This window comes from Manis javanica, chromosome 3, assembly GCF_040802235.1.
Source record: "Manis javanica isolate MJ-LG chromosome 3, MJ_LKY, whole genome shotgun sequence".
NCBI classification, from domain to species: Eukaryota; Metazoa; Chordata; class Mammalia; order Pholidota; family Manidae; genus Manis; species Manis javanica.
The window spans coordinates 206,592,309-206,617,411 of record NC_133158.1 but is presented as its reverse complement, the minus strand read 5'-3'; the positions used below and the strand labels follow the sequence as shown (position 1 = coordinate 206,617,411).

The 25,103-nt window shown below is 54.9% G+C and overlaps 3 protein-coding genes across 7 annotated transcripts in view; 1 reads left to right on the top strand and 2 right to left on the bottom strand.

Annotated features, from left to right (window-relative positions):
* Positions 1-4,242, top strand: part of BIN3 (bridging integrator 3) — a 40,802-nt gene extending 36,560 nt beyond the window's left edge. For both annotated transcript variants that reach the window (XM_017653880.3, XM_037024567.2), the window contains 3 exons: positions 974-1,115; positions 1,256-1,390; positions 3,847-4,242. In XM_017653880.3, coding sequence (XP_017509369.1) covers positions 974-1,115; positions 1,256-1,390; positions 3,847-3,993 — 424 coding nt within the window. In that variant the 3' untranslated portion in view covers positions 3,994-4,242. The remainder of the gene's footprint in view (positions 1-973; positions 1,116-1,255; positions 1,391-3,846) is intronic.
* Positions 4,243-4,909: 667 nt separating this feature from the next.
* CCAR2 (cell cycle and apoptosis regulator 2) lies at positions 4,910-18,379 on the bottom strand. 2 transcript variants are annotated; one of them, XM_037024566.2, is made up of 21 exons: positions 18,226-18,379; positions 17,262-17,354; positions 16,895-16,986; positions 16,379-16,470; positions 16,060-16,174; positions 15,775-15,904; positions 15,502-15,598; positions 12,074-12,193; positions 10,214-10,436; positions 10,015-10,128; positions 9,510-9,673; positions 8,892-9,063; positions 8,574-8,804; positions 8,242-8,463; positions 7,534-7,678; positions 7,310-7,389; positions 6,764-6,910; positions 6,499-6,610; positions 6,230-6,418; positions 5,867-6,072; positions 4,910-5,712 (listed from the first exon to the last, which is right to left on the bottom strand). In XM_037024566.2, exons 2-21 carry the CDS (start codon positions 17,317-17,319, stop codon positions 5,668-5,670), a joined length of 2,754 nt encoding a protein of 917 aa, XP_036880461.1. In that variant the 5' UTR covers positions 17,320-17,354; positions 18,226-18,379; the 3' UTR covers positions 4,910-5,667. The 2 variants fall into 2 exon arrangements, with proteins under 2 accessions (XP_036880461.1, XP_017509368.1); XM_017653879.3 differs by having other exon boundaries at positions 7,310-7,392; positions 18,226-18,378.
* Positions 18,380-19,127: 748 nt separating this feature from the next.
* C3H8orf58 (chromosome 3 C8orf58 homolog) lies at positions 19,128-23,576 on the bottom strand. Of its 3 annotated transcripts, none has more exons than XM_037024748.2 (7): positions 23,446-23,576; positions 21,867-22,375; positions 21,392-21,532; positions 21,140-21,293; positions 20,906-21,018; positions 20,579-20,685; positions 19,128-20,015 (listed from the first exon to the last, which is right to left on the bottom strand). In XM_037024748.2, exons 1-7 carry the CDS (start codon positions 23,492-23,494, stop codon positions 19,904-19,906), a joined length of 1,185 nt encoding a protein of 394 aa, XP_036880643.2. In that variant the 5' UTR covers positions 23,495-23,576; the 3' UTR covers positions 19,128-19,903. The 3 variants fall into 3 exon arrangements, with proteins under 3 accessions (XP_036880643.2, XP_036880644.2, XP_036880645.2); XM_037024749.2 differs by having other exon boundaries at positions 20,579-20,682; XM_037024750.2 differs by having other exon boundaries at positions 21,140-21,239.
* Between the last annotated feature and the right edge of the window lie 1,527 nt (positions 23,577-25,103).

The window sequence follows — 25,103 nt, the reverse complement described above, 5'->3', positions numbered from 1 at the left end:
CCTCCTGCTGCCAAGCCTCAGCAGCAGAGAGCACCTCTGCCCTTCGGGCTTTGCACTCAAGGAAGCCACCCCATCTTCTCCTGTCCAGTCCCAGGAAACCTGCTTGCAGCTCTGCCTTCCTTCTCCAGCTCTCATAAATCAAGGGGAATGCAGCATCCTGTGCAAGAGGCAGGCCTGCCCTGTGTCTGACCCAGCCATTGCTGCTCTTGCCAGTTACAGGTGACACTGGTGACCCATTATGCCCACGGGGACCAAATCTGAAGCACCTGCCACGCATTCTGAATGGCCCACTCCTCTGAGCATCCCTGGTGGGCCATTGTAGTTGCATCTGGGTGGAAGAGGCCCTTCAGTCATTTTTCTCAAACTGTTTAGCTTGATGGTTTGCCTTTTCCGTGGTAGAACCAGAGGATTCCTACTTTCCCATGGCCAGCTGGTAGAATAGACCAATAGTAGGTTTTGCTTGCATTTGTTACCTGCTAATGGCATCAGGAGGTGGCAGAAAGGTGCCGGGCAGAGAACTGGGACACTTGAATTCTCTGCTGGACTGTCACTACCTAATTGTGACCTTGGACAAGTCATGTCATCTCTCTAGCCTGTTTCTTTCATCTTTTAAAGGAAGATGTTGAACAGATGGCTGAAAGGGACTTCCAAGGAGTCTTCAGCTCCGCCATGCTCTGTGGCAGCCTCTAACATGCAGGCTCCTGTGATGAGCGGTTATGGGGCAATGGCAGGCAGCAGAAGGGGCATCATGTTTCATGACCCACTGTGTCGTCCTCAGGTCAGGGGAGTGACCCTTGGCCTTTCCCCAGACAGCCTTCTCAGATGAGGCTGCCTCTTCTCATCCCAGTGAAGTCCCTGAGACCTAGCATAGGGTGTGGCACTTAGCCACTCAGTGTGTATCTGTGAGTGAGCGATTAGCCATCAGCCTGCAGCCCCAGGAGCAGGCCCTCATCCAGCCTGGCTGTGTTGGCAGGTTCGGCAGTGTCTTCCCAAGCCTCAACATGGCCGTGAAACGGCGGGAGCAGGCCTTGCAGGACTACAAGAGACTGCAGGCCAAAGTGGAGAAGTATGAGGAGAAGGAGAAGACAGGGCCAGTGCTGGCCAAACTCCACCAGGTACCAAGCAGGGAGAGGAGGGGCAAGCAGCAGGCCATGGGGCCCCATGTGGCAAGTTGCTCCTTCACCCGGGGACCAACTCCGGGGCTGCGGGACCCTCTGCACACATACACGTGCCACCAGCAGGTCTTGCTCCCCAGGCCCGAGAAGAGCTCCGGCCTGTGCGGGACGACTTCGAGGCCAAGAACAAGCAGCTCCTGGACGAGATGCCGCGGTTCTACACCAGCCGCCTGGACTACTTCCAGCCCAGCTTTGAGTCCCTGATCCGTGCACAGGTGAGGCCACTCCCCACCCTGCCCCAGGCGGTGGCACAACACTTTCCCTTGGGAGGCAGGCCTGGGCTTTGTAGGTACGTCTTATTCCAAGCCCTGCGCCCATAGGGGAAGGGACTGAGACCCCCACTGCTGTCCAGCACTGCCCCCTGAGGGAGGGGTTCCAGGTACTCCGACTCTGGTGGTTCACTGGAATTTCCGTCTAGTTCCTATGCTGCTGTTTGGTTAAATTCCAGCCCCAGGACAAGGTTCCCTTTGTCAAATAGTTACCCGCCTCTCACACTTTACCGCCAACAGCAAGAAGAAACCAGACCATAGCGGCAGCGTCTCACTGTGCGGGGCAGGTTCTATGTCTGGTGTGCTCAGGAGATGAGTGTAGAGGTCCACAGGGCAAGGGCCTCTGCCGAGCACCCGCCGCCCCCATCCCCACCCATTAGTCTTCTTCCTAGGTGGAGGCCCCAGGGCATCCTGACCTTTAGCAACCCTTGGAGGGGTGCCTGAACCCTGGGGCAGCTGTGCTCAGCGTACCTCACAGGCTGGACCTAGGCCCCCGGGCAGGTGAGGTACACGGCGGGAGCCCTGGGGCCCAGCAGTTGGCAGGCTGGACACAGGCCAGAACCCTGTGCCTCCACAGCCCGAGGGTGTGAGGACCCAGCGTGCACAGCCAGTGGAGCTCCTGCCCCGAGCCCGCTCTGCTTCACGCCCTAGGCAGGGGTGGTTTCCCCCACGTGTAAAAGAAAAGGTTGAGGTACCAAAGTCAAGAGGTCTCCATGTGGGACCCCCAGCTGGCTCAGGTGCTTAGCGTCCTGCCACCTTTCCCTCCAGCCCCCAGCAGGTGACAAAGCTAAAGGCTCCACTGTTCCCTCCGCTCCCACCCAAGTTTGCTCTTGGCCTGGGTGTCTGGCGCCCCCCTGTGGACACTGCCCTTCCTTGCAGAGGCCACAGTTGAGGGAAGGCCTGTGACGCCACCAAGACCCATGTGGCCCCGCACTTGGGATCAGGAACCCTGAGCAGGGTTGATGTTGGAGCTGGAACTTGCTAGTGAGCATGTCCCTCATCCCTAGGGGACAATGAGGCAGAGAGCTAAGGTGCACAGTGGAGTGGGAATTGCCACATGTGCCCACAGAGCAGTCCCAGAGGTGAGGGCTGTGTCCAGCAGCTGCACCCTGGGCCCTGGAGGAATGCGTCTAAGGGGACCTGCGCCTTCCTTCCCTGGGCTGTTACCGCCCCTGCCCCCTCCATCCTGTAGCTCAGGAGGAAGTCCCAGGGCATCAGGGGAGTAGTTTGGGGGCTGGGGATGTCCTGTACCCAAGCAGTGGGCCGCCCCCACCCACAGTGGTCACCACCATTAGTCACTGGAGAAGTGAGCGTGCCTTGTGACCCAGCAGGTGCAGCGGGGTCCCCCAACCCCCACCACCAGCACTAGCCTCGGCCCGTCCCCTCAGGACAGCGTGAACCCTTGACTTAGCTCCCCCTCAGCGCAGTGGAGATCCAGCTGTGGGAGGGGTGAAGACACTTCCTCAGACATAGCCGTGGTCCTGCCGTCACACTCGCCACTAGGCCTGCCTTGGCGGGCATAGCACCCCAGGTTTCCAGAAGTGGGGCTCCCTCTTCTCAAAGAAAGCTTGGAGCTGGAGACAAAATCTAGGGGTTTGGAGAGCGTAGCCTGTGCTTTCATTTGGTTATCAGGTGAAGACAGAGGCAGAAATGACCATGTCTACCTCTCCTGGAAAAGCCTCTGTCCAGTGCTCAGGCCTTGGGCCTAAGCAGCCCTCAGCCATCTGAGAGGCACTGATGGCTGTCCCCATTCCTCAGCATGTCCCTGCCTATCCCTGTAGGCCTCTCCCATTCCGCTTCCAGTGCTGCACAGCAGGAAGCGCAGAAACGAGGCTGCCTCTGAGCCCTGCTCTGCTGGCTAGGCAGCAATTAATGGTGGGGCTGGTTGGGAAGGACAGGCTGAGGACTCCCCTTCCTCCCCTTTACTTCAAAGACTGACTCAGGGCTTCAGGAGCCTGCAGACCCTCTCCCTGCTGGACAGAGGCCTCTGGCTGCTTCCAACTTCAGTAGAGCAGTTACTCATTAGTCACAGTGCATGACCCCCACCCTTCCCAGGCCCCTGGGGTCCTCTCACTCCCCAGCCCCCACCTCAGGCTGTTCTGTGCCTTCCTCTGCCTCACCAAGGGCCTGTTGCTTTCCTCCCCTTTTGATTTACCACCACCCCAAGCAATGAGCCTGTGGCCTCCCTCCTCCCTGGTGCCTGCAGCTTAGGGAGACAGGCTGAGGGTTAAGAGCCCAGGGTGGTTGGGGTGGGGAGGAGGACACCAGCCCCCTTCATGCAGCTAAGGCTCTGCTTAAAGGCTTTCTGGTCCCACTTGTCCTGCTTGCTCAGGGGTACTGGGGATGGGAGCGTCAGCACTCCCAGCCTAGCACCGGCCAGCCCCCTCTGCCTCCCGCCCCAGGTTGTGTACTACTCCGAAATGCACAAGATCTTCGGAGACCTGACCCAACAGCTTGACCAGCCTGGCCACTCTGACGAGCAACGGGAGCAGGAGAACGAGGCGAAACTGAGCGAGCTCAGAGCCCTGTCTATTGTGGCCGATGACTGAGTCCTGCCCCTTCAGAAGATTCCCGGGACACAAGGCAGCCTCTCCATCTTACCCTTCCTGAGCTTACTCCCAGGCATCAGCCAGGAAAAGGCCCCCTGGGAGGACGGGGAGAGCGGCTCCCACCCTACCTCAGCAGCCTTTTGGAGTGAACCCGGCACCAAGAGCCCAGGCAGACTGCTCTCTCCCAACACACAGAAAAGGCCCAGACAGCTCAGCAGTGTAGGAAAGCCCCAGGGGCTTTATTTCCCAGAGCGCATGCTGGCCTGGGGCCACCGCGAGCTTCCAGCCTTCAGAGGCCACAGGCTTTGTCCACTCAACTTGAGGCCTGAACTTTGTGGGGTTGTGATCACACCTACCGCCAAAGGACCCCTCCTGGGAGGCCACGCCCCCTGCTGCCCTTACACTTCAGACTCATTCCTGCCCTGGGGAACAGAGGCGGTGGTCCCCCAGCCTGCCTGCATGACAAAGGCTGGCCTAGCCCACTTCTGTCCCGTAGGTCAAGTACAGAGATGAGCCCCAAGTCTTGTGGGTTCCCTGGGAAACAGGGATTCAGCTCATGTAAATACCCTACCACACAAACGTCACAGACCTCAGGCTCAAAGCAAGAACGGTGGGTTTGCATCACACCTGTACATCTGGAATTTTATTTTTTCAAGTAAAGTTTTCAACAAAACTTCCATGCTTGTGCTGTAACTAACTAAGGAGGGGCGAGCCACCCCAGCCTCGGTTTGGGGTCATGCTGCCCCCTGCTGAGCTGAGAGGCTCCCTGCAGCAATCGCCTCGTCACCTGTGTGCCCAGCCCAGCGCCCCCGGGGCTGCCTAGCCCCAGCCCCTCCTGCAAAGGCTGGGCCAGGGCCAGGAGGGACACAGGCAGACCCAGGACAGGAGGTCGGGAAGAGCCACGGAGGACACTCAGTTTGTTTTTGACTTTGGTTTATTTAAAAAACAAAAAGCCAAAAAAAAAAAAAAACCAACTTTATATACAAAGTCAAACTAAAACCATGGATTATGGAAAGAGGTGAGATCGATGGGGATGGGACAGGGCTGAGCCAGAGCCGATACCACATTCTGAACGCGGGGAGCCAGAGGAGAGCACCGGCTGCTTCTGGTGAGTCGGCACTGGTGACACAGCCCCCCGCTGAGAGCTCGCTAGCACTGACTCCGCTGTGGCGGCCAAGGGGGAGACCCTTCCCCAAGACCCTGCTCCTGTCACCCAGCAGGCTTTGTGCCGTCCAGAGGAAGGAGCTCTTACCCCCTGCCAGACTCCACTTCTGTTTCTTCAGTTTATTGGCATCAGACCTTAGGACATACTTGAAAAGCCTTTTCCTCCCCTGTCTTACTCTAAACTGGAAGAGGACAGGAGAGAGTCAGCACAAGACTAAAGGGCCCGGGAGAAATCCCAAGGTAGAGGGCAGAGCGGTGTTGGAGGGGTGCAGGTGTTGGATTTAGTTGTTAAGTGGGATGTAGTTGTTAAGTTCCTCACGCATCTGTCCCACAGCTCAGGCGGACCCACCACCCTGACGCCCTAAGCTCCTCTGCAGAGGCTGAGCACAGGGGTCAGCCACCCCTGCCCGTGGCTCCCAGGTCCTGCTCCAGCTTCATTCTGAAACCAAGGGGCTCTAACTCGAGCAGGCTCCATCGCTGACCTCAGGACGCAGCTCTGCGCCAGACCCCTCAGTTGCTAGGTGCTGGCTCCTCCTTCTCCACCCAGCTATCGGCCTGCAGAGACAGTTGTAAGAGGATTAGGACTCACGGGGGACGGCCGAGACCGGAGGACTGGTAACCCTAGACAAGGACACAAGCCACTGACCGGCCGATCCGGTAAGACACTCGCAGGTGGAGGCCAGGCCAGCCAGCTCTCCCCAAGGCTCACCTTTTCGACCATTCGCTGCATCTCGAGCTGCAGGGGGGTCAGGCGCCTTCGGAACTCCTGTAGCAGCCGCTGGAGCTGGTTCCTCTGCCGTTCGGCCGTCCGGGCTGTCTCCTCAGCCTCCGCCAGCCGGGCCCGCAGCTCCTGCATCTCTACTGCCAGCGCCTTATTTGTTACTTCAGTGGCTGAGAAACGGTTATGGCTCTCCTCTGGTGGGGGAAGATACCAGAATGGCTGCTGCTAAGTTAAGGACTGGTGCACAGGGCAAGAGGCCTGAAGCCCGAGGGCTGGGGCTCCCCTTAGTCTCCATGTGCACATGACTGCAGGTCCCCACCATGAAGGCTCCTGCGGCTTCAGGCCACTCACCCAGCTTCAGTTCCAGTGTGTGAATCTTATTCTCCAGGTAGAGCCGTCCACTGTCCTGCTGCTCTGCACGTTGCAACAGGTTCCCCACGTTGATCAGGCTGCCATTGTGGGACACCAGGCCTTTGTGCTCCACTGGGGCAACACCTGGCTTTGGGCTTTTCCCAGAAGGAGGTAGCAGGTCCATGTTTCCTACAAAGGGCCGTGAAAGATTGAAGGAAGGGGCCCCTGGAGGGGAAAGCAGCTGGCCCACCCGCCTCACCAGTACACACCAAAGAGCAGCTCCTCAGGAAGCCCAGCGTCTGTGCCCTCCGGGCGGCTGTACTGAAGGCTCCGGTACTGGCAGATGTTCTGGGTCACCACCCTGCTGACCAGCTCTTTGGCCTACAGGAAACACCCAGGATACCCACTGATGAGCAGGGGCAAGCCCTCGCCCCAGGACACACTGAGTTGCCACAGGAGTTCAGCCCATGCCCAGGCACACGTTTGTTAGGGGACGCCATCCCAGAAAGGGCTGAGGGATCACGAGCCAAGCACCTGCTCTGCACTGAGCCGCAGCCCAAGGGTGAGCAGGATCCTCTCCAAGTCTCGCCGGTGCAGATAGCCACACCAGTTGGCATCAAAGAAGACAAAAGCAAGGAGACAGTCCAAAGGGAGCACAGCAGTGGGGTCCAGCTCCTTCGGCTGCAGGGGAAACCGGGAAGAGCAGGACTTATCCCTTGGGCACCACCGCCCAGGATGGAGCCCTTTAACTGAGGCTGGGCTGACACGATCACACCCAGCTGCACCTTCCAGCTGCAGACCAGACCCTGTAGCCAAAGCCCTATTTATAGGGGCCCCTTCACCCCGGGGCTGCATTCCTAGACCACGTACTCACTCCGGTTTCGCCCTGGTGGAGACACTGAAGCGTGCTCGTGGAGCCTGACGGTGCCACGCCCAGAGCCAAGAACCCCCTCTTGTCTTTTGTCAATCAAAACATGTCAGAAGTCATTCAGTAAGAGCACCCCTCTCCCAGTAGTGGGTCCGAGGCCTTGCTAGGCTACACTGTCACTGAGGCCCCAAGGGCCAGGAAAGAGGTCTCACCATGTCCTGCAGGGAAGAGAACTCCATCTCTGACTGGTTCGAGGCCACCGACCGGACCTCAGAATCCTCCAGCTTAGCTCCTGCTGCAGAAAGCCTGATATAAGCTTAGGGCGCCAAGCACATGGGCCCAAACTGGCTCCACAGCCCTAACCAGAGAGCACTGGAGCCAGAGTCAGGAGGCCATGGCGCAGCGCCCGCACACTCCCCTCCTGTACCGCGCGTACCGAACTCCTCCTCCCCATCGTCCCTCAGGAGCAGCAGTTCCGGGTCCAGGGCCATCTCACAGAGGTCCTCAGATGCCTCAACCCGGGGTTTGTCTTCCTCCTCTCCCCCAGAAGATGGGAGTTTGGGCAAAAGCCCATCTTCCTTCTAGGAGAAGCAGACCGAGATGACACAGAGAAAACTGCCACCTGTAATTACTAACAATACCAATGGCTAACATTTGAGTGCCAAGCACATTCAGACACCAAGTTAAGGCTTTGTATGCATCATCTCATTTATGTTGTTCATGACACAGGCTCAGAGCAGAAGAGCAGACCAGGGCGATTTTCAGACACCTGGGATTTTCCTCAGGAGTCAATCTCAGTCCCATATGAAATTATTTGATAGTATTTAGGCAAGTAAACCCATGTGATTAGAAAGGGTTAGAAAATGCAGTGTTCTAGTTAACCATCAGGTAATCAAAACCTCCACTCGAAGCATCCTTACAGCTGTGACATGTCAAGCCTGCTTCCCCTCTCCTTTGTATGCCACTTACTAGCTGTGTGGCCACAGGGAGTGGTAAGTGCCTTGCGCCTGAGGGCATCCCAGGTCAAGAGGTGCAGGTGGTGAGGGGGGTGAGTGGGGAGAGGCCCTGCATGGTGCCTGAGTTCAAGCTGTTTCACAATACTGAGCACAGCCCCTGTGTCCATCAGGGTGGGAGAGGTACTCACCGGAGGGGCATCTGACTCGGCAGCTGTGCCCTCACTCTGTACCTCATCCTTGGGCTCCTTGGCTGCCTCCTCCTTGACCACTTCTTCCTCCTTGACTGCCTCCTCCTTCTCAGGCTCAGGTGGGGCCACAACCTTTTCAGGAAGGCTCAGAAGCATCTTATAAATCCTATAGCCAAAATCCCTCTGCAGCATCTCCAGAAACAGTTCAGCCAACACCATCACCTGGTCGAAGAGGTGGCAGAGGTCCATGAGCATCAAGAAAAACAAGGTCTTAAGCCCCTACCCCTACCCCTCCCCCACCTCCCGCAGCCTCCCCAGACTTCTACACCTACCTCAAAAGAGATCCTTTCTTTTGGCCTCCGATCATCCACAATGCCATGGAGGGACAGGTTTACACAGCTAGGGCGCGCCACAACAGCGGGTTCCAGTGGGGGTGGAGGGGCCTCTGGTAGGTCAGTGTCCATCTCCTGCTGTGCAGTGACCTCTGGATTCTCTGGGTTCTGTTTGGAGGCGTCTGCTGCTTGCTCTGACGCATCAGCTGCCTGTTCTGAAGGCTCTGTTTCCTGTGATAAAAGCCAAGAGTTGTGGCCACCTGGATCCACGGGTCACAGCACCTACTTTCCCAACTTGTTCATGAGGCTCAGCCTTACCGCTGACCCCTCCTGGGGTGGGGGAGCTGCCTCTGCAGCTTTCTGCTGGCACAGGGCCTCCCACTCTTCCAAAGTAGGCATGATGGTCCAGACGTCAGGCAAGTACACCACCACAGTCTGGAGCCGCCTGGGGGGTCCCGGCTGCAGGTACTGAAACTCAGCAAAGCGCCACCTGCACACCACAAGAGGAGGAACGAAGCACTGACCCACGGCGTTGACAGGCCAGGGCTTCAGTTTCTGACCAACATTTAATGACCACAAACTGCATGCCAAGCTTTGAAAACGTAAAATGAAAAATTTACACCAAGTCCTCAAGAAAGGTTAGTTAATGGGGGACATACTTTGGCACAATCGCTATCCAAGGGGCCAGGCACCAAGGACGCTGCATGTGGCCGGGGAGTCCCGTCCGCCAAGCCTTGGAGGGTCAGCCAGCCTTCAGCACACATACTCAACCTTGGTCATGCCTGTGACCAAGGCGAACACTTGAGGGCTGGAGGGCAGGACAAGCTGGGACGGGGGCAAGAGCTAACAGGTCAGAAAGGCACAGAAGCGGGGCTGCCTCGGCAGTCTCACCAACTCAGTGGGCCAGCCTCAGCCAGATGCAGGGCTGCCACTCACCACTTGGTGCAGGCGCTCAGGTCGATGCCAGTCTGGGCCTGCGCACAGCGGATGGCAGTGCGGACTAGCACCTGTGGGTCAGCCTTGGGGTCGAGGCCATCCAGGGAAGGAGACCACTCACCCCCAACCAGCACCGCCTCTTCTTCTTTCCGGCCCAGCAAAAACTGCAGAAAGTGATCAGGGTGGAAAATAAAAACCCAATTACCTAGGTCTCCCACTGCAAGGCAGCTGCCACCACTGGGGAACGAAGGCAGCAGATGTGAGGCATCCACCGTATGTGCCGGGAGAGTGGGAGGTGGTTCTCTACCCATGAACATGACCCAGCCACATAACTCTTTCTAATAGTAACATCTCTGAGCCATCTGTCCTGGTAAAATGAGTGGCATTTCAGCTCTGAAACTCCTCATTTGTATGAGTTCATGAACAGGAGCTGAGCTGCTGAAAACCTGACAGGGCCTGGACATCCTCAAGGACTGTATCTTGCGTCCTACACTCCAGCTCTTACCTTAATCTGCTTCAAAGGATGTTCCGGGGTGTCCCTTGGCTCAGCCATGTCATCCACAAAGAGCATGCAACAACGATACAGCTCCTCCAGTCCCGGGGAAGAGAGCAGCAGCACCTGGGCAGGGGCGGGGCGAAGGGGACACTTGAGAGCTCGGCCAGCCTCCGAGAACAGGCACACAGCAGGGCCCCGGCCAGCCTACCTTGGAGCTGTAAGCAGGGTCACTGTCTGCAGGGATGGGCTCCGCACCAGCGTCTGCAGCTGGCTCCTTCTCAGAAGGTACCTGGATGCGGCTTGGATGGTGGAGGGAAAAGGGCTGGCTCAGAGGGAAGGCAGACAGCCAGCTCAGATGCACTGCCAGGAGGTCGGGGGGGACCAGGAGGCTGCGGTAGCGGCGCTGGAGTTCTAAGAAGTCACACGTGGGGCTGAAGGAAGAGAGCAAGGGAACTCAGATGCAGTAAAGGCTGAACTGTTTTTCAAGTGGAACTGTGAAAGACTCAGGAGAAACGGAGCAAATTATTTTACAATCTGGGAAGAACTTTTAGAAAGGTACCTCTGAAAAGGAAAAGACGGCTCAGATGTGATCATTAAAATGTTGCCTCTAATAGCAAAATAGTCCAATTGGGCAAGGAAAAAAGGAGCATTTTTAATACATGACAGAGAAAAAGGTTACTGTCTTAGTATAAAAGGGGGCCACAGGTCACTCACATGAGTTCACAAGTCTAAGAAAAAACTAGGAAAACTGACATCAGGTACTCAACAGAGAAAGAAGTGAGACGTAAAAGCCCATGAAAATACATTACATATGCTCAATCGCACTTACATGAAAGACATGCACATTAAAATACCACTTTCCACCTACCAAGCTGACAAAGATCAAAAAGTTTGATGACATGGTGCTGGCAAAGGCCTGGGAAACCAGTACCTCACGGCCCACTGGTGAGCACCCATCTGTGTGGCCTACTGCAGAGGGCTGGCACTAGCTAGCAGTTTAAAAGCAGAGCGTTGGGACCAGCTGCCCCATTCCTAGGAATTGTCTCAATAAAATGCTTGCACCTGTCCACACAGATGCAGGATGTTTACCACAATACTGACGATAAAGACTTAAAGTGGGGACCTGGCTAAATGAGCACTCCATCCACTCGGTGGAATACCATCAACTTGCTAAATCAAATGAGATATAAGAAACGGTAATGCTGAATAAACTCTTCATTAACATCTTAACATACTAAGTGAAAAAGCAAAGTACCCAACAGTATGTACAGTAAGTTTCCATTTATGTTTTTTAAAAAAAGCAGTATGTGCGTGGCTAGTTTTTGACAGTCCCAGTCTGACATGATGTGAGAGGGCTCTGCCTCCACCCTTATGCATGACACGTCTTGTGAGGAGATTCACCCTAGAAGGCAGATGGACCTGGGAAGGACCAGTGACCCAGAGAAGAGCAGTGGCAGCCTCCTTCCCTTCCACCTGGAGGCGGAGGTGCCAGGGTAGTGCCCCAACTCAGTGGGCCTCGCCTTGGGGCCTACCTCCGGTGCAGCAGCTGGAGCCCTGCCTCTCCACTGCCAGGTGGGATCTGGAATTGCTCGCCCACCTCTCAGTCAGTTTCTACATGTGAGAAGTCTATTTGCAGGCCAGTGTCCTCTTAAATGCTGTAACACTTAAAAAATAATTCAGAAGTTCCCTGGAAAACCAGTCCCAGGGCTCCTATAACCTGTAGTTTCTCCTGGAATTAAACTGGTATTAAAAATTAGTTAAAAAGAAAATTAAAACTCTCTAAAAGTGGTATTGGATACCTGGATTTTGCTTGGTAAGCCTGAATTACAGCCCGGCATAATCCTTTCTGGTACTCAAACCATAAAGTTCTATCAAGACACCCGTGTCAGTGGTGCTATGCTGGTCAAAATTTGAGATTTTGAAATAAAACATTTGTCACATTTAAAATCAAAATCCAAACCAAAACATCAAAATACACACACACACACACAGACTACACTTCATTTGCACAAGAAACTGTTCCCAGCTGCACATCTCATCCCCTCCCTCACCCAGCTTTGCCACCCACCTGTCCACAGCATAGGGCGTGAGATGGACCCGGTAAGGAGGCAGGTCATGCCTTGGTTTCTTAGCACCCCAGGGCTCTCCACCAGCCCGCTGTTTGCGTTTCTTGGAGTCATAGTCATCGCTGGAGGTCGATCCATCACCAGAAAGAAGAGACCAGTGTTACAGTCAGGCTCCACACACACTGGCTTCAAAGGGACTGGAGACAGACTGAATCCCCAGCATCAAAAAGATGGATAAAAAAGCCGTGCTAACAGCCACATAATAGATTATTATGAAGATACTGAAGTGGTTATTTAAATGTTTTTAATGACATTCAAAAACACTCATGGTAACCAGAAAGAAGCTTGTAATACCACATATATAGTAAGTGCGTAAATTGCAAAAAAAAAAATTTTTTTAAGACTGAAAAGAAACAGTGGATGCTTCTGATAAAGCTAATGTACAATTTTTTACTTTTTTCTGAACTTTATATATTATAAACACATAATTTTCTGAAATGAGAAAAAGAATTTAACTCATTTAACAAGAGACTATACATATAGTACCATGCTAAGGAATCCACAAAGTTTTGCAGACAGTTCTTATAACAAACCCTTAGCAGCACACGTTAAAGGCATAAAAATACTCAAACCCTCTAACCCAGCAATTGCACTACTGAAAATTTAGCCCAGTTAATTCAAAACAAGAAAAAGGTTTTATATAGTAGGAAAAGTTCAAGCTGAGAGTAAGAAAACCACATTCATATCATGTAATACCCAAATTTTTACAGTAAACACCCATGAGAATTATACCACAATATGGAAAAAATGTTTAATAAGAATATATAAAAATTTGAGCTCTAGACTGAAAGTATAAAATATGCACATATACAGACCACAAAAAAACACAGGAGAAAAGTGGCAGTAAGGAATTTTTCTTTACAAAATTATTTTCTAAAGGTTTTTCAGAATGGTTCCCTTTAAACAGAAAGAGGGATTGATACATTTGTATATTAACATTATGTAACAGCATGTACTGCTTTACACATTTCCATAGTAAGTCACTTATTACAGTGTCAGTTATAGACCCAATAAAAAAAAGAGTTGAAGAGAAAAGACTTCAACACCATTATAAAATGCCAGGCCGATAAGGGAAAAATCCCCATGTCTCACGAGAAAAACAAAATCAACTATCAATTCTTCATGCTGAGGTAAGTGGGCTGGTTACCTATTTACCAGGTCTCCGCTCTTCCCTTTTAGACCTGCCCATGCTGTTTCCCATCATCACACCCCTGAATCACTAAGTTCATCCAGCACTGAGTTGTTCTTTTCTCTTGTATCTATCTATCTGCCTGGGTAACTTCCATTAGCATCTCCATCTACAAGCTGCCCTCTAATCTTGCCTTTATGGGATGTCATCAGGACAACTCTCTTCAGCTCCCCTAGAACTGCAGCGAACTCTTCAGTAAATGCTGTCACCCTCTAGTTACACTGGATATTCCCCTGAGTCCTGTGAACTCAATGGCTAGTTTCCTCTCTGTTGTGAACTCTCAGGAACAGGGAATAAGGCAGTGGAAGCGGAAGACGTCTCAGCAACCTCAGCAGGAGGCTGGGACGGTCCATCCGGCTGGCCACACCTGTCTGAAAGCCTCAGCAGTTCAGCTTGAGCAGTCCAATGGAGACACTGTGCCCGCATCCCAAAGCCAGAAATTCAAAATAAAACAACTTCCAGCCAAAAATGCGAATGTGGCTTGACTCCTTTATGAGTTGTTCCCCCCCACCACCATAGTGACCTAATTCCTACAGCCTTTCCTACTCTGCAAGTTCTCCCTACTGACTGACTGTAGTGTCCCCCACCCAATGGTAATGTCCCCTTTCTCTACAAGCCATGACACTGAAGCATTATGGCCAAAGCCACACAACACAGGCCTTGCTCAGTGCTTAGCATGTCCAGGACAATCAAATGCATGTGACCACACAGAAAGGATGAATTTGAACCTCAAGCAGAAAATCAATACCAACCACTGATTTCCACCCAGGCTACACTATCCTTGAGGGCACTTGCTATTATTTTGTAATGAAGCTTTGAAGAAACTCACAGAATGTGAGAAGCGGAAAGTCCTTGGGAACTGAAGGCCAGGAAGATGCACAACTCAAGCAGCATGGTATACGCAAACATATACCCGTGACTTGAGAACCGAACAGAGGGTTTCAAAGTGGAGACACTGTGGAAAACAATCCCAGACAATCAGAGCATCTCCTATCCCAAAGAAACAAGCATGAGCTTCAGCAGAGACCACTTACATCACTCCGCTTAAATTTTTTCTCTGAGGTACCCTAGGCTCCTTTGAGCTGTTCACAATGAACTGCGTTCTCAGCCCTTAGCGCGTAACAATCTAGTGGCATCTGGGAAAAGGAGTTTCCTTTTCAGTATAGTTCTCACTTCAAGAAAGAACTAAGGCATTAAAAACTTTCTGGAGTGATGGAAATATTCTTTATCTTAATAGAGATATGGGTTACATGGGATTTTCCATTTGTCAATATTGTCCAGTTAAGAATGCATTTCAGTCTATAAATTTTACCTTAAAAAAAGTTTTTATCTGAAAAAAATCAAGTGCAAGGCAGGGAGTAAATGGAGGTATAGATGAAAAAGAATGGCATATGCTGACACTTGTGAAAGCTGGGTGATGGGTATATGAGGGTTCATCAGCCTTTTCTATTTACTTTATTTATACTTGAAGTTTTCCATAATAGAAAGTTAAAATGAACACTTAAAGAACAAGTCCAGAACTAGCAAACCAGTCTCGAGCTAGAGCATAACTCTTCTACCCTCTAGGGATAGATACAAGCAAAACCCTTTAGGGATGTTTTAGGGAGAGAGTAAGGCAACATAGGAATACACGCCTCAGAGAACACGTAGCTCCCCGCAGTCTCCAGCACTACAGATGATATGAGAGGGCCCAGGACACCCCAAGGCCCAAATCTACCATGCCAGTCCCACACGGGGCCAAGAAGCTAGCTGCATGTCCCAGGCACAGGCCTGCATTTCTGGGCAGAGTGCAACACACACATCCTACCACCTCCCTGAGGGACACAGTGTATATAAAGAAACATGGCTATACTAGACATCAAATTTACTTTTTTGGTTACTATTTTCCTGATACTTTTGATTCTTCGTATCTCATCTTTTGGCTTAGAAATAAGAGAGAAAATTATATAGTTAAAAAACTCACTATGCTACTTTGTAGATGAACTACATCCCTGCTTGCTGAACCAGTATATTAAGTTCCAATATTTGCATATACATCTCAATATGTCTTCCTGTTTCAGGGCAAAGAGACTAGTATCCAGCAGCAGAATATTAGTGTCAACTGGTGGCAAAGAAAAGAACACTTCTCTTAGAGGCAAAAAAAGAAAATGTAACATCTTTCCTGCTTGATCATTCTCTTACCTTCGGCCCTGATCCAATCGTCCGTGAGGGCCCCGAGCAGGAAATCTGTTCAGGTGGCTCAGATGAAGTGTGTGGGATGTTTGGAAGAGACTCAGAGCTGCAGAGAGGAAGTGGCTGGTGACTCAAAAACCCTAAATATCTGTCCAACTTCCCTATCCCTTTAAGCCAGTACACAGACATACCCACTTGTATTCTGACAGCAACAACCTGACAAGTCCATTCACCTAAGGGTACCCCATAAAGCCATACCAAATCACTGTCATTGGTACTCACGCTTCTGAGGGAAGAGTGGGGGAATCCGGTGAGGCTGGAAGATCAACTGGGGCTGAGCTCCCAGAATCCCTTGCTTCTGGCCCAAGGCTGCCACATGTAGAAGGGGAGGTGCTGGGGACTTCAGTAGGGGCTGCAAGACAGTAACCAGGAAATTCAAGGCATCTCTTGGCTAACGTGCTCACTACCCTGGAAAGATGTAGACCCTCTTCCTCAACAAAAGGTAAGGTTCTTGACCAGCTTCCCTCCCACCCCTTTCCAAAGCATGTGCCAAGGAGAGACAAATACCTGGTTGGAGAGTGTTTGCACCTTGACAGCATTCCAGGGCACTGCCTGGCCAGGGTTGTATGCAGCCTTCACCAGCACCTTCTCACCCAGCTGGGGCAGCCGGCCCTTCACCACACTGCCAGCACACAAGCCAGGAGGCCCAGTCAGGAGAGAGACCCTGGCCAAGCCACACTCACTGCCCCATGAGGCCCTTCCCATCAAGATTTCTTACACCTTACATAAAAAACAGCAAAGCAATAGCTTTAGAGGGGCCCCACCAGCATGGTGACAGAACTGAATCCCAAAAGCATTTCCAGAAGGGGACCAGCCTCAAGCCTACCTTAGCTGAAAAAAGACTTCTTCATCCACAACCCCAAAGTAGTCGTGCAAGCTGGTAACAATGCCAGTGAAGACCCGTTGCTTCTCCCCACCCTGTTAAGAGAACAGTGCAATTTAATAGTAATAGGAGGATCTGTCCACACTGCCATTAGCATCTCACCTCCATCCACCCTCCAGCTCAGAGTACTGCACCACGGCCCACACAGAAGGAAGCAGACACGTATAGTGGACACAATCAATCTACTGGCGGGGGCTGGAAGGCAGAGCATGCTGCTGCTTGAATCGCAAGCTGCTGCTAGTTCTCATTCTTCTTTAATTCCAAGAAGCACCCTAAAAATTTCCCTAGAGCCAAGATTTAGGATTCCCCAGTCAGAGGTATCTAGTCACATTCACACCGGCCTGGGATAGGAGCGTCAGGAAGGGTGAACACTGATGTTTAAGAATGGAAGCATCAGACACCCTGCATGCTGGGATAGTCTTAAGTGCTACAACTCACTAGAAAGGATGCCCAACATACCTGTAGGTGCCTGGCATTTTGGGACAGGTCTGTGGCCACAGGAGGTGTGAGCAGACCAGGAGGAGGACCCAGAAGAGACGTTGAAGCTGCGCCTACGGGGACAGAGAAGCCATCTCCAGAACTGCACCTACCACCTTAGGCACAGGTCGGCTAGAGGGTATGGTAAATCCGAAGGGCAAAGTGGCTCCCAACAGTGCCTCCACGGGTTTCACTGGCAGCCAGTAGTGTGCTCATCTCCTATCTTCCAGAGAAACAGCAGCAGCAAACTGCACTCTGCCAGGGAATCCCCAAAAGCCACATTTTTAAAGACCACCTCCAAAGTACACACTTGGCAGTAAGAGGCCAGGCAGGGATTAAAGGTGATCACCTGAGAAGTTGCGTCCCCCTGGAAGTGGGTTGATCCGCTGGCGCTTAAACTGGGACATTGGGAAAGCTGTCCTCTTTCAGTCTTAGAAAAAACCTTCAATCCGAAAAGAACTGTTAGTTTCTCACAGGGAAAATTTCCATCTACCCCGCAAAAGGAACTAAGGATCTTAAAGAAGGTGGGGAGGTGGGCACCGAGAATGAATGGAGGGAATGGAAGGAAAAAACATGAAGAGCAGCAAATGAAGAAATAACATGGGTTAGTTTGCCCTCACGGTAACCTAGTGGCGGGTGATGTTCTCAGGCTATTTTAAAGGAAAGGAAACTGAAGCTCTGAGAGATTAACAGACTTGCCCAAGGCCACAAAACCAAGGTAGTGACAAAACTTGGACTCACACCCAGGTCTCCCGACAACTTAGCGCTCCTCTCACTATGCCATGCCACCCCCAGATGGCTGCGGGCCGTGGGGGGTTGGAAAGGGCCCCGGGGACATTCATTCATTCAAATACGTCCGCCAAAACGCTCCACGCCAGGCCCGGGAAAATGGAGGAGGCTGGGGCCGGAGAGATGGTGCGGGCCCTCTCCCCGGAACCCCGGCCCGTTGTTCCCCAGGCGGGCGGGTGCGGAGCTGGCCCTGGAGCCCCGACGAACGCGAATCCGGCTACGCGCCCGCCCTCCCACTCCCGCTCCCGGGCTCCCGGGCCCTCCGCTGCCGCCTCTGTGGCCGCCGGCGCCGGATCTCCGGGCCCGGCCGCTGCGGGGCCACCGTGGGAGGAACGTCGGCGTGCGGCTTCTCCTCCTCCCGCCCGCCCCCAGGGCCGAGGCCGTTGCCAGGGAGACGGGACGTGCAGTTAGAAAGGGGGCTCGGCCCTTTCCGCGCCCCGTGCATCTTCGCTGCCCGGCCGTCGCAGCCCCTCGGCCAGGGTAGGAGCGAAGGGGCGGGGGGACAGCGCCCACCCCCAACCCACCTGCGGGCCAGGGCCGCGACACCGGGGGGACAAAGGCACCCGGAACAACCACAGCCGCTGCTGCCGCTGCCACCGGAAGCGCCTCTACGGAAGCGCGACCACTGGTCGGAAGCTGCCACTCTCCGGATATGGTCCCTCCCTCCCCGCCACCGACTTCTCCCTTCCCCCACGGCGGCCTGCCATCCCGCTCCAACTGTGGAACGGAAGTGCGCCTTCCTGGATCCGATGCGCCCTAGGAAGCCGCCCCTTGGTGGTGTGCTCGCTTAAGTGTCCCGTTAGACAAGTGGTCAGCAGAGCATTGGTTCCTTTTCCAAAGACAGGCGAAGCCGGACTCTCCAATGCAAGGCAACACCTACCACCCCCATCTTGCCTCATTCTGGCAGACTCCAAGACTGCAGCCGCAAGAGCACTAGCCTCTCCTGACTGGACGAGGTGGATGCCTGATCAGTGGCCATTTCTAGGAGGCATTCCTATGTCTGACTGCAACCAGTGACCCTAGCCCTAGCCCTGCCCTTCCACTGGTGGCACCCCACACACACCTCCCATCCTCTGGGTACCTGCAGGGGACTAAACTTTAACCCTTTCCCAATTAGCAGCTAGGATTCTAACAGACGACGGTAAGATCGGTAGACATTTCCAAAGAGTTTTGCGGACATTTCCCTCAGTCCTCACAACTACCCTGGGAGATAAGCAGGTCAATAATTAGTGACCCAATTCTCAGATATGAAACCTGAGAGACCGCAATGAAATTACTTGGTCAAAGTCTCACCGCTAATCACTGGCCACTTTGGTCCCCGTTAGCAATCCCAGCCCCTCTTGTCCTCCGACCTTCCCATTATCCTTTCAGTCTAGCCTCCCTCCAACACCCATACCCTCTCCCTTTCCTATTAACATTCACAAAGCACTTTGAGACAGTTTAATCATATTTTATCCTTGAAACAAGCCTGTGAGGTAGATAGGGCACAGGTAAGTCAGGCATACCATTTGGGAGATTAAGTGGGAAGCTATGGCTCAGAAAAGTTAAGGGATTTTGTCAAGGTCTAAAAGCTAATATGGCCTCTAGTTTCAGTTCTGATGTGTAAAGGCTAGTAGGGAGCAAAGCAGCTGAGAATAGACCTTGAAGGTTACTCTGCTGTTCCCATGTTGTCCCTGACCCTCCAATTCCTGGTGCAGTCTCAGTATGCTCTACTCCACAGCCGAGACTCAAAACAGAGACAGTCAGGTTAACACCCTCCTCTGTCCTGGAGCTCCTCACATAACTATGGGGAGGAAAGTAGGACTCCAGTTCAGTAACAGCATACACACACACACACGTGCACACGCACACACACACACATTTTGCACAAATATACATTTGTAATATGCTGGGCCCCAATAGATCACTGTGCCAATACACATTCCATGGCTGTCTGATAAATAGGTTAGTTCACATTGTCTAAGCCCAGGAATTTCTGGCAACCTGGGAGGAGCCCAGGAGACACCTTGGGCCTCTCAGGGATGCAGGGCTTCTCTGCCAAGCTGCTCAGAGGAGAAGAACTCAGCCCTAGCCTCAGAAAGAAGGGTGAGCATCAGCAGCTTTTCCTGGAAGTGCCCAGAGGCTGCAACAGGGCAAAGGGCGAAGAAGATGACTTCACTGCACATGCCTCCACCTAGGGTCATGTCCCTGCGCAAGGAGGTCTCAGCACATGGAAAGTTTTTTTGTTCGTTGCTTCTTAACCATGAGTGATGGCATGAAGGTCTTCCGGAGGGGGTGGCATGGAGGTATGTCAGGGAGGTCTCTTGACTCAGTCCTACAGAAAAGGAAAGGAGGCATTAGGCTAGGAGGAGGAAGCAAAGGTAACAGCCCCACAGTTGACAGAGCATTGCTTCTCTGCTGTGGGAAACCTGGGGATATTAACGGACATGGTAATTTCCCCCCCTCCAGTGAATCATTCAGTATGACTGCCTGTCGTTCACTGCGGAATCCTCTGTCTGTGCTCCTACCTCGCTTTCTCAGCAACCTAGGGAGACGGCCTAAGTTTCAGTTATGAGGGGTGAGGGCTCGATGGGCCAGCATGAGATATCCAAGATTCTGGTCCTGGCTCTGCCACTGACTTACCATGAGGTCTTAGGAAAGTAACTGCCCTCCCCAGCCCAGTCCCCAGCCCCCTCATTTGTAAATGGGGTGCTTTAACTACTTTGTTTCTTCCAGTACCCTCTCCAAAGCTGTCTATGACTCTCAAACTTCACAGGGACAAAGGTAACACCTGGCTGTACGATCCTGTCATCTGCTGGCCGTCTTGGTGGGCATCCAGCTGAGTTCAGAGGTATCCCTAGCTCCTCCATGTGCCCCAACCTGAGCCACAGGACTCACCTGGGGACAGGGCCATCAGGAAGGGCAGGGGGTTCAGGGTGTCGGAGGCTCCTCCAGAGGATCCGGTTGAGTAGGACCTTGACCTTGTTCCACTGGGAGAGATCCTGCTGAGAAGGAGAAGGGGTCATCACCGAAGCCCTCCCCACAACACAGCCTTGACCAAGCTCCCAGAGATAGATGTCACCACAGCCAGGATAAGTCACCTGCTCCAAACAGGAATCCTGTCATTTTCCTAGAGTGTCTGGTCTTCAGGGTATCCCTCACCCCAACTGCTCCCCCACGCCTACCCCATCCTATCACCTGCCTCCACACGTATCCACTACCTACCTTGTGTTTCTGGAAGGATGGAAAGGTGTGAACTGGCTCTTCTGGGGCCTCTGACAGCCTGGGAGGGTCAGCGCTGGGCACTCCTACCTTTGGGAGTAAAGCTGGTTTTGCCCCTTCAGAAAGAGAATTGGGTTACCCAGGGGTAGCCACCCATCAAGCCCAGGGCTCAGGGGTTCTGCCTGTTGGCCCTGAGCAGGCAGCAGGACATGGAGGGAGATGCCAACTGCCCCTCACCTGTCTCCATCTGGCTGAGCAGCCCGGGCCCCTCACTGCCTGCAGCACAAGAGGGTGGAGGTGAAGGAACCAGGGCCGACTCCTCTTCCTCTTCAGGGTTCTGCGCACAGGAGAGCCGGGTACTTGGGGCCCTGACCAGAGGGCTGAGGCTGTTCTGAAAGGAGCCCTGGTTCCAGGGGTCCCATCTCTCCTCTGCCCTCCTCCCCCCATCACCTGCCTATCCGCTCGCCTGCCAGCCCCAGGCTCACTTACCCCCACAGGCCTCCGGGTCTGCAGCTGCAAGCAGAGCTGCTGGAGGCTCGCCATCTGCTCCAGCACCAGGCACAGCTGTTCCAGGTAGCGAAGACCCTGCCCTGGAAGGTTGGCCCAGGCTTCAGGCTCCAAGCCCCGCGCCTGTGGGACACAGTGAGCTAGGGATACCTCTGAACTCAGTCGGATGCCCACCAAGACAGACAGCAGGTGAGGGCAGAACAGGCAGGGAAAGGAGGCACACACACCCAACTAGTCTCTCAGTGCCCAGCCATGCTGCCAGATAGGCCCCCACCTGCCCACCTCACACAGCTGAGAGCAGGGAGGCAAGAAGCTGTAACACAGCTGCCAGGCAGTTCGGGGCAAGGAAGGCCCCGCCCCGGGAGCACCAGGGCGAACAAGTGGGGGAGGTCCCAGCCCTAGTGTAAAAGGGCCATCTCCACCGGACTCTTCACCCAGCCTGAGAGTTGGCACTCACCACCTCTGCTTCCTCCAGGCCTGTCTCTAGGTCAGTTTCTGCCTGCACGGCCTCCTGTTCCCCTGATCCAAAAGGAGGCATTTCATACACAGGCTTGCTTGGAGGCTTCAGGGAGTGGTGCTGGTGTGACAAGCTGGCTGAAGTCGGGAGCTGACGGGACCGCTCCAGCACCTGCTCCAGCTTACGGCTGGTCAGGAGCCGCCCTAGGTGGGCAGAAGGCTCCATGGCAGCATGGACCAGGGCCTCAGGGGCCCCTGGGGGCTCAAAGTCCAGAGAGTACTGAGAAAGCCCTTGTGAGGTGGCCAGGGAGTTGTCCCCAATTTTCATCTCCACTCCTGAGTCCCGGGAGGCCAGTTTGAGAACCCGCTCCTGAGTCCTGAGACCTCTCAGCTGGCCATGTCCCTCCCAGTGGTCCAGTGAGCACCCTGGAGCAGCGTCCGGGATCCGTCTGTAGGTGCTGGTGACTCCTGGTGCCACACAGCCTCGCACCAGGTCCTGGCCAGCCCCACCTGCAGGGAGAGTCAGCATCAAGCTGGGCAGGCTGCCCTAGCACCCCAACATTCCTGGCAGCTGGCAGCATTCCCCAGGGAGGAGTGTCCTGGGCCAGAGGTGACGGGAGGAGACCGGACAGCCCCAGCCCCAGCCGGGAGACGGCAGGATGGGATTCCCTTAGCAGTAATTGTGAGCAAGCACACCACCAGGAAAGGGGCTGTGTGACAGGCAGCCTTGTGAGTCGCGTTCATCAGCTCAGGATGGCCTGCTTTCCTCTGAGGGCGTGTGCACTTTCTCCCTGGCGCCCCTTCTGCTCCTGCCCCTAAGGTCCGCCCAAGACTTCCGGGCTTAAGTGGGGAGCCTCTTCAACTGCTCCCCCGGCGGGGACTACGACAGTACCCTCGCCCCAGCCTCAGGGAGAGGGAGGGGTACAAAGAGGAAAGCCTGGAGTCCAAACTGGCATCAGGATGCAGACGAAGCCTCTCCCGGAGCATTTAAGGGAGGGGAGTAAAAATAACAATAGCTACAGCCGTTTGGGGCTTTTGTTCTTCTTAGAGAGCAGTAGTGCCGCTGAAGAGTTGAAAAGAAAACACTTAAATGGGAGAAAGGGAGCCCGGGGGCGGGAGGAGCAGCGTCGTAGAAGACTTAAGGTCACTTGTGTGCCAGGTCCCTAAGTGCCGGGATCCCCCTACTGTAATGATACAGACACTGACTGGGCTGAGGGCGACGGGGGGCTGCCTGCTTCTCACAGGCCGCCACGCTGGAGAGCCTTCGGGCCAGCAGGTTGCCTTTAGAAAGGGGTTAGACACCGCCGAGGGGCTTCTCGGAACTGCTGACTGGGGCCGGGGCCGGGGTGGATCCTTTTCCAGATCGGAAGCGGACCCGGAGGGGGCGCGATGCTGGGGAGGGTTGGTCCTACGTGCAGGGCGCGACCCCTCGGCCCTTGCAAGAAGGTCTTCCAAGGAGGAGGGCGCAGCGCAGTGGGTGCCTCGGCGTGGTGCCGGAGGGCAGGGGTCTCAGACCCGCTCGGGCGCCAGAATGGGCTCCAGGGCGCGAGGCCGAGCCGGCCTGGGGGTACGCAACTCACCCCCGCCGCTGAGCGGCTCCACGGCGAAGACGCGCCGCCGGCCCAGCATGGCCCGGCTCCCGGCCCCGACGCGGCGCCCCGGCCGCGGGCTGCAGCCGCACCGAGCGATCCCGGCCAGCGCGCCCTCGCCGCGGCGGCGGGCGGCTGAGCCGAAGCAGCCCAAGCCCGCTGGGCGCGGCCCGGGACTCTCCCCGCGGGGGGCGGGGCGGGCGGGGGAGGGGCCCGCAGGTGCGCGGGCGGGGGGGCCGACCGGCAGGGCTGAGGCCCGGGATCCCCTGTCCTTCGGGCCCCGGGCGCCTAGCGCTTTCGCCCCCAACTGAAAGGCGGAGACCCCGTCCGGGGACGCCTTCTGGCTCGGGGCGCGGGGTCAGCCCGCCTCCGGTTCACACTCCGGGGCTGTCTTCCTGCTGCCAACATGCAGCCGCGGACGGGGGCGGGGGGGGGGGGCGGCGGGGACTGGACGCGAGCGCGGAAGGAAGTGGAGCCCCACGTGCTGACCAGGACCGGGCGGCCGGCGCTCGCAGCGCTGCGCCTTGAGCAAGTCACAGCCACCCAGGACCCTGGCGCGAGAAAAGGAAGAAATGTTCGTGCCCACAGGGAAATCCTCTCCAACAGCCGCAGAGCGCCTGGGGTCCTGAGCTAGATCTGAGTCCCCTCCTTGTACCCCGACCCGGGTATCGTGAAGCTAGAGCCTGAGGGTTCAGTGGAGGTTCAGGATCTGGGGAAGCAGCGCGCCCAGGGCGGGGGGAGGGGGGAGGCACAGGGGAGCCTGAGAGCAGTGGGGGTGTAAATGCTTCCCTTTCCCAACCCAGCCCTCTTTTGATCCACCAGACTCCACCCGCCACCACCATTCCACCCTGAGATGGGACTGCAAGCCCAGGCGGCTGCGGGAGGTGAAGATACCCTGCTAACCAGAGGGCTGGTGGCCGCTGAGGAAAGCTCATCCTCCTGAGGAACGTGACAGGGCTGGAAAAATCCCAGCAAGGCCCAAATTCCCTCGAGTCAGATAAGGGCGCGCAGGACGTGCAGACTTGCACCTGGGCCTCTGGAGGCGGGGCTGGGGCCAGAGCCAGTGGGAGGAAGCGGCTGTTAAGTGAGAGGGACAAGACACGCTGACCGCCCCCTCTGCTCCTCGCCCCTTCCTCCCCTTTCTCACCCCCCCCACAGGAGCCGTTATTGTAGCCACGTACTCAGAGATTCTAACTTTGTGAGGTAGGGAAATGGGCGCACAGCCAAGCCAGTAGGAAAGAAGGAGAGCCACTAGCCGGAATCACCGGCCATCTCTTACCACCCTTCCCGCCTACAGGGTCCTCCAGGCTACCTGCCTCCCAGCCCTATCCTGGACGGCGCCTCCCCCCATTCCTCCTTCCCAGATGTACAGAGGGAAATAGACAGTTGGGCCTGGCAGGAACTGCTTTATGCAAGTCCACAGGAAGTGTGGAACCAAACCCCCGCAGGCAGTGCCAGACCTCACCCCAAACTCCCTGCGTAGGCCTGGACCGTCAGGTGACTTCCTCCCTCCAAAGTGAGAGGGTGGGGAGGTGAAGGGAGGGAACCTCTGCCAGATCTCGCCCTGAATTTGGAGAATGTGGGGCCAGATTCCAAACAGTCTCCCTGGTGACTCTGGGCAGGAATGCATCTGGAACAGGAAGCCGGGT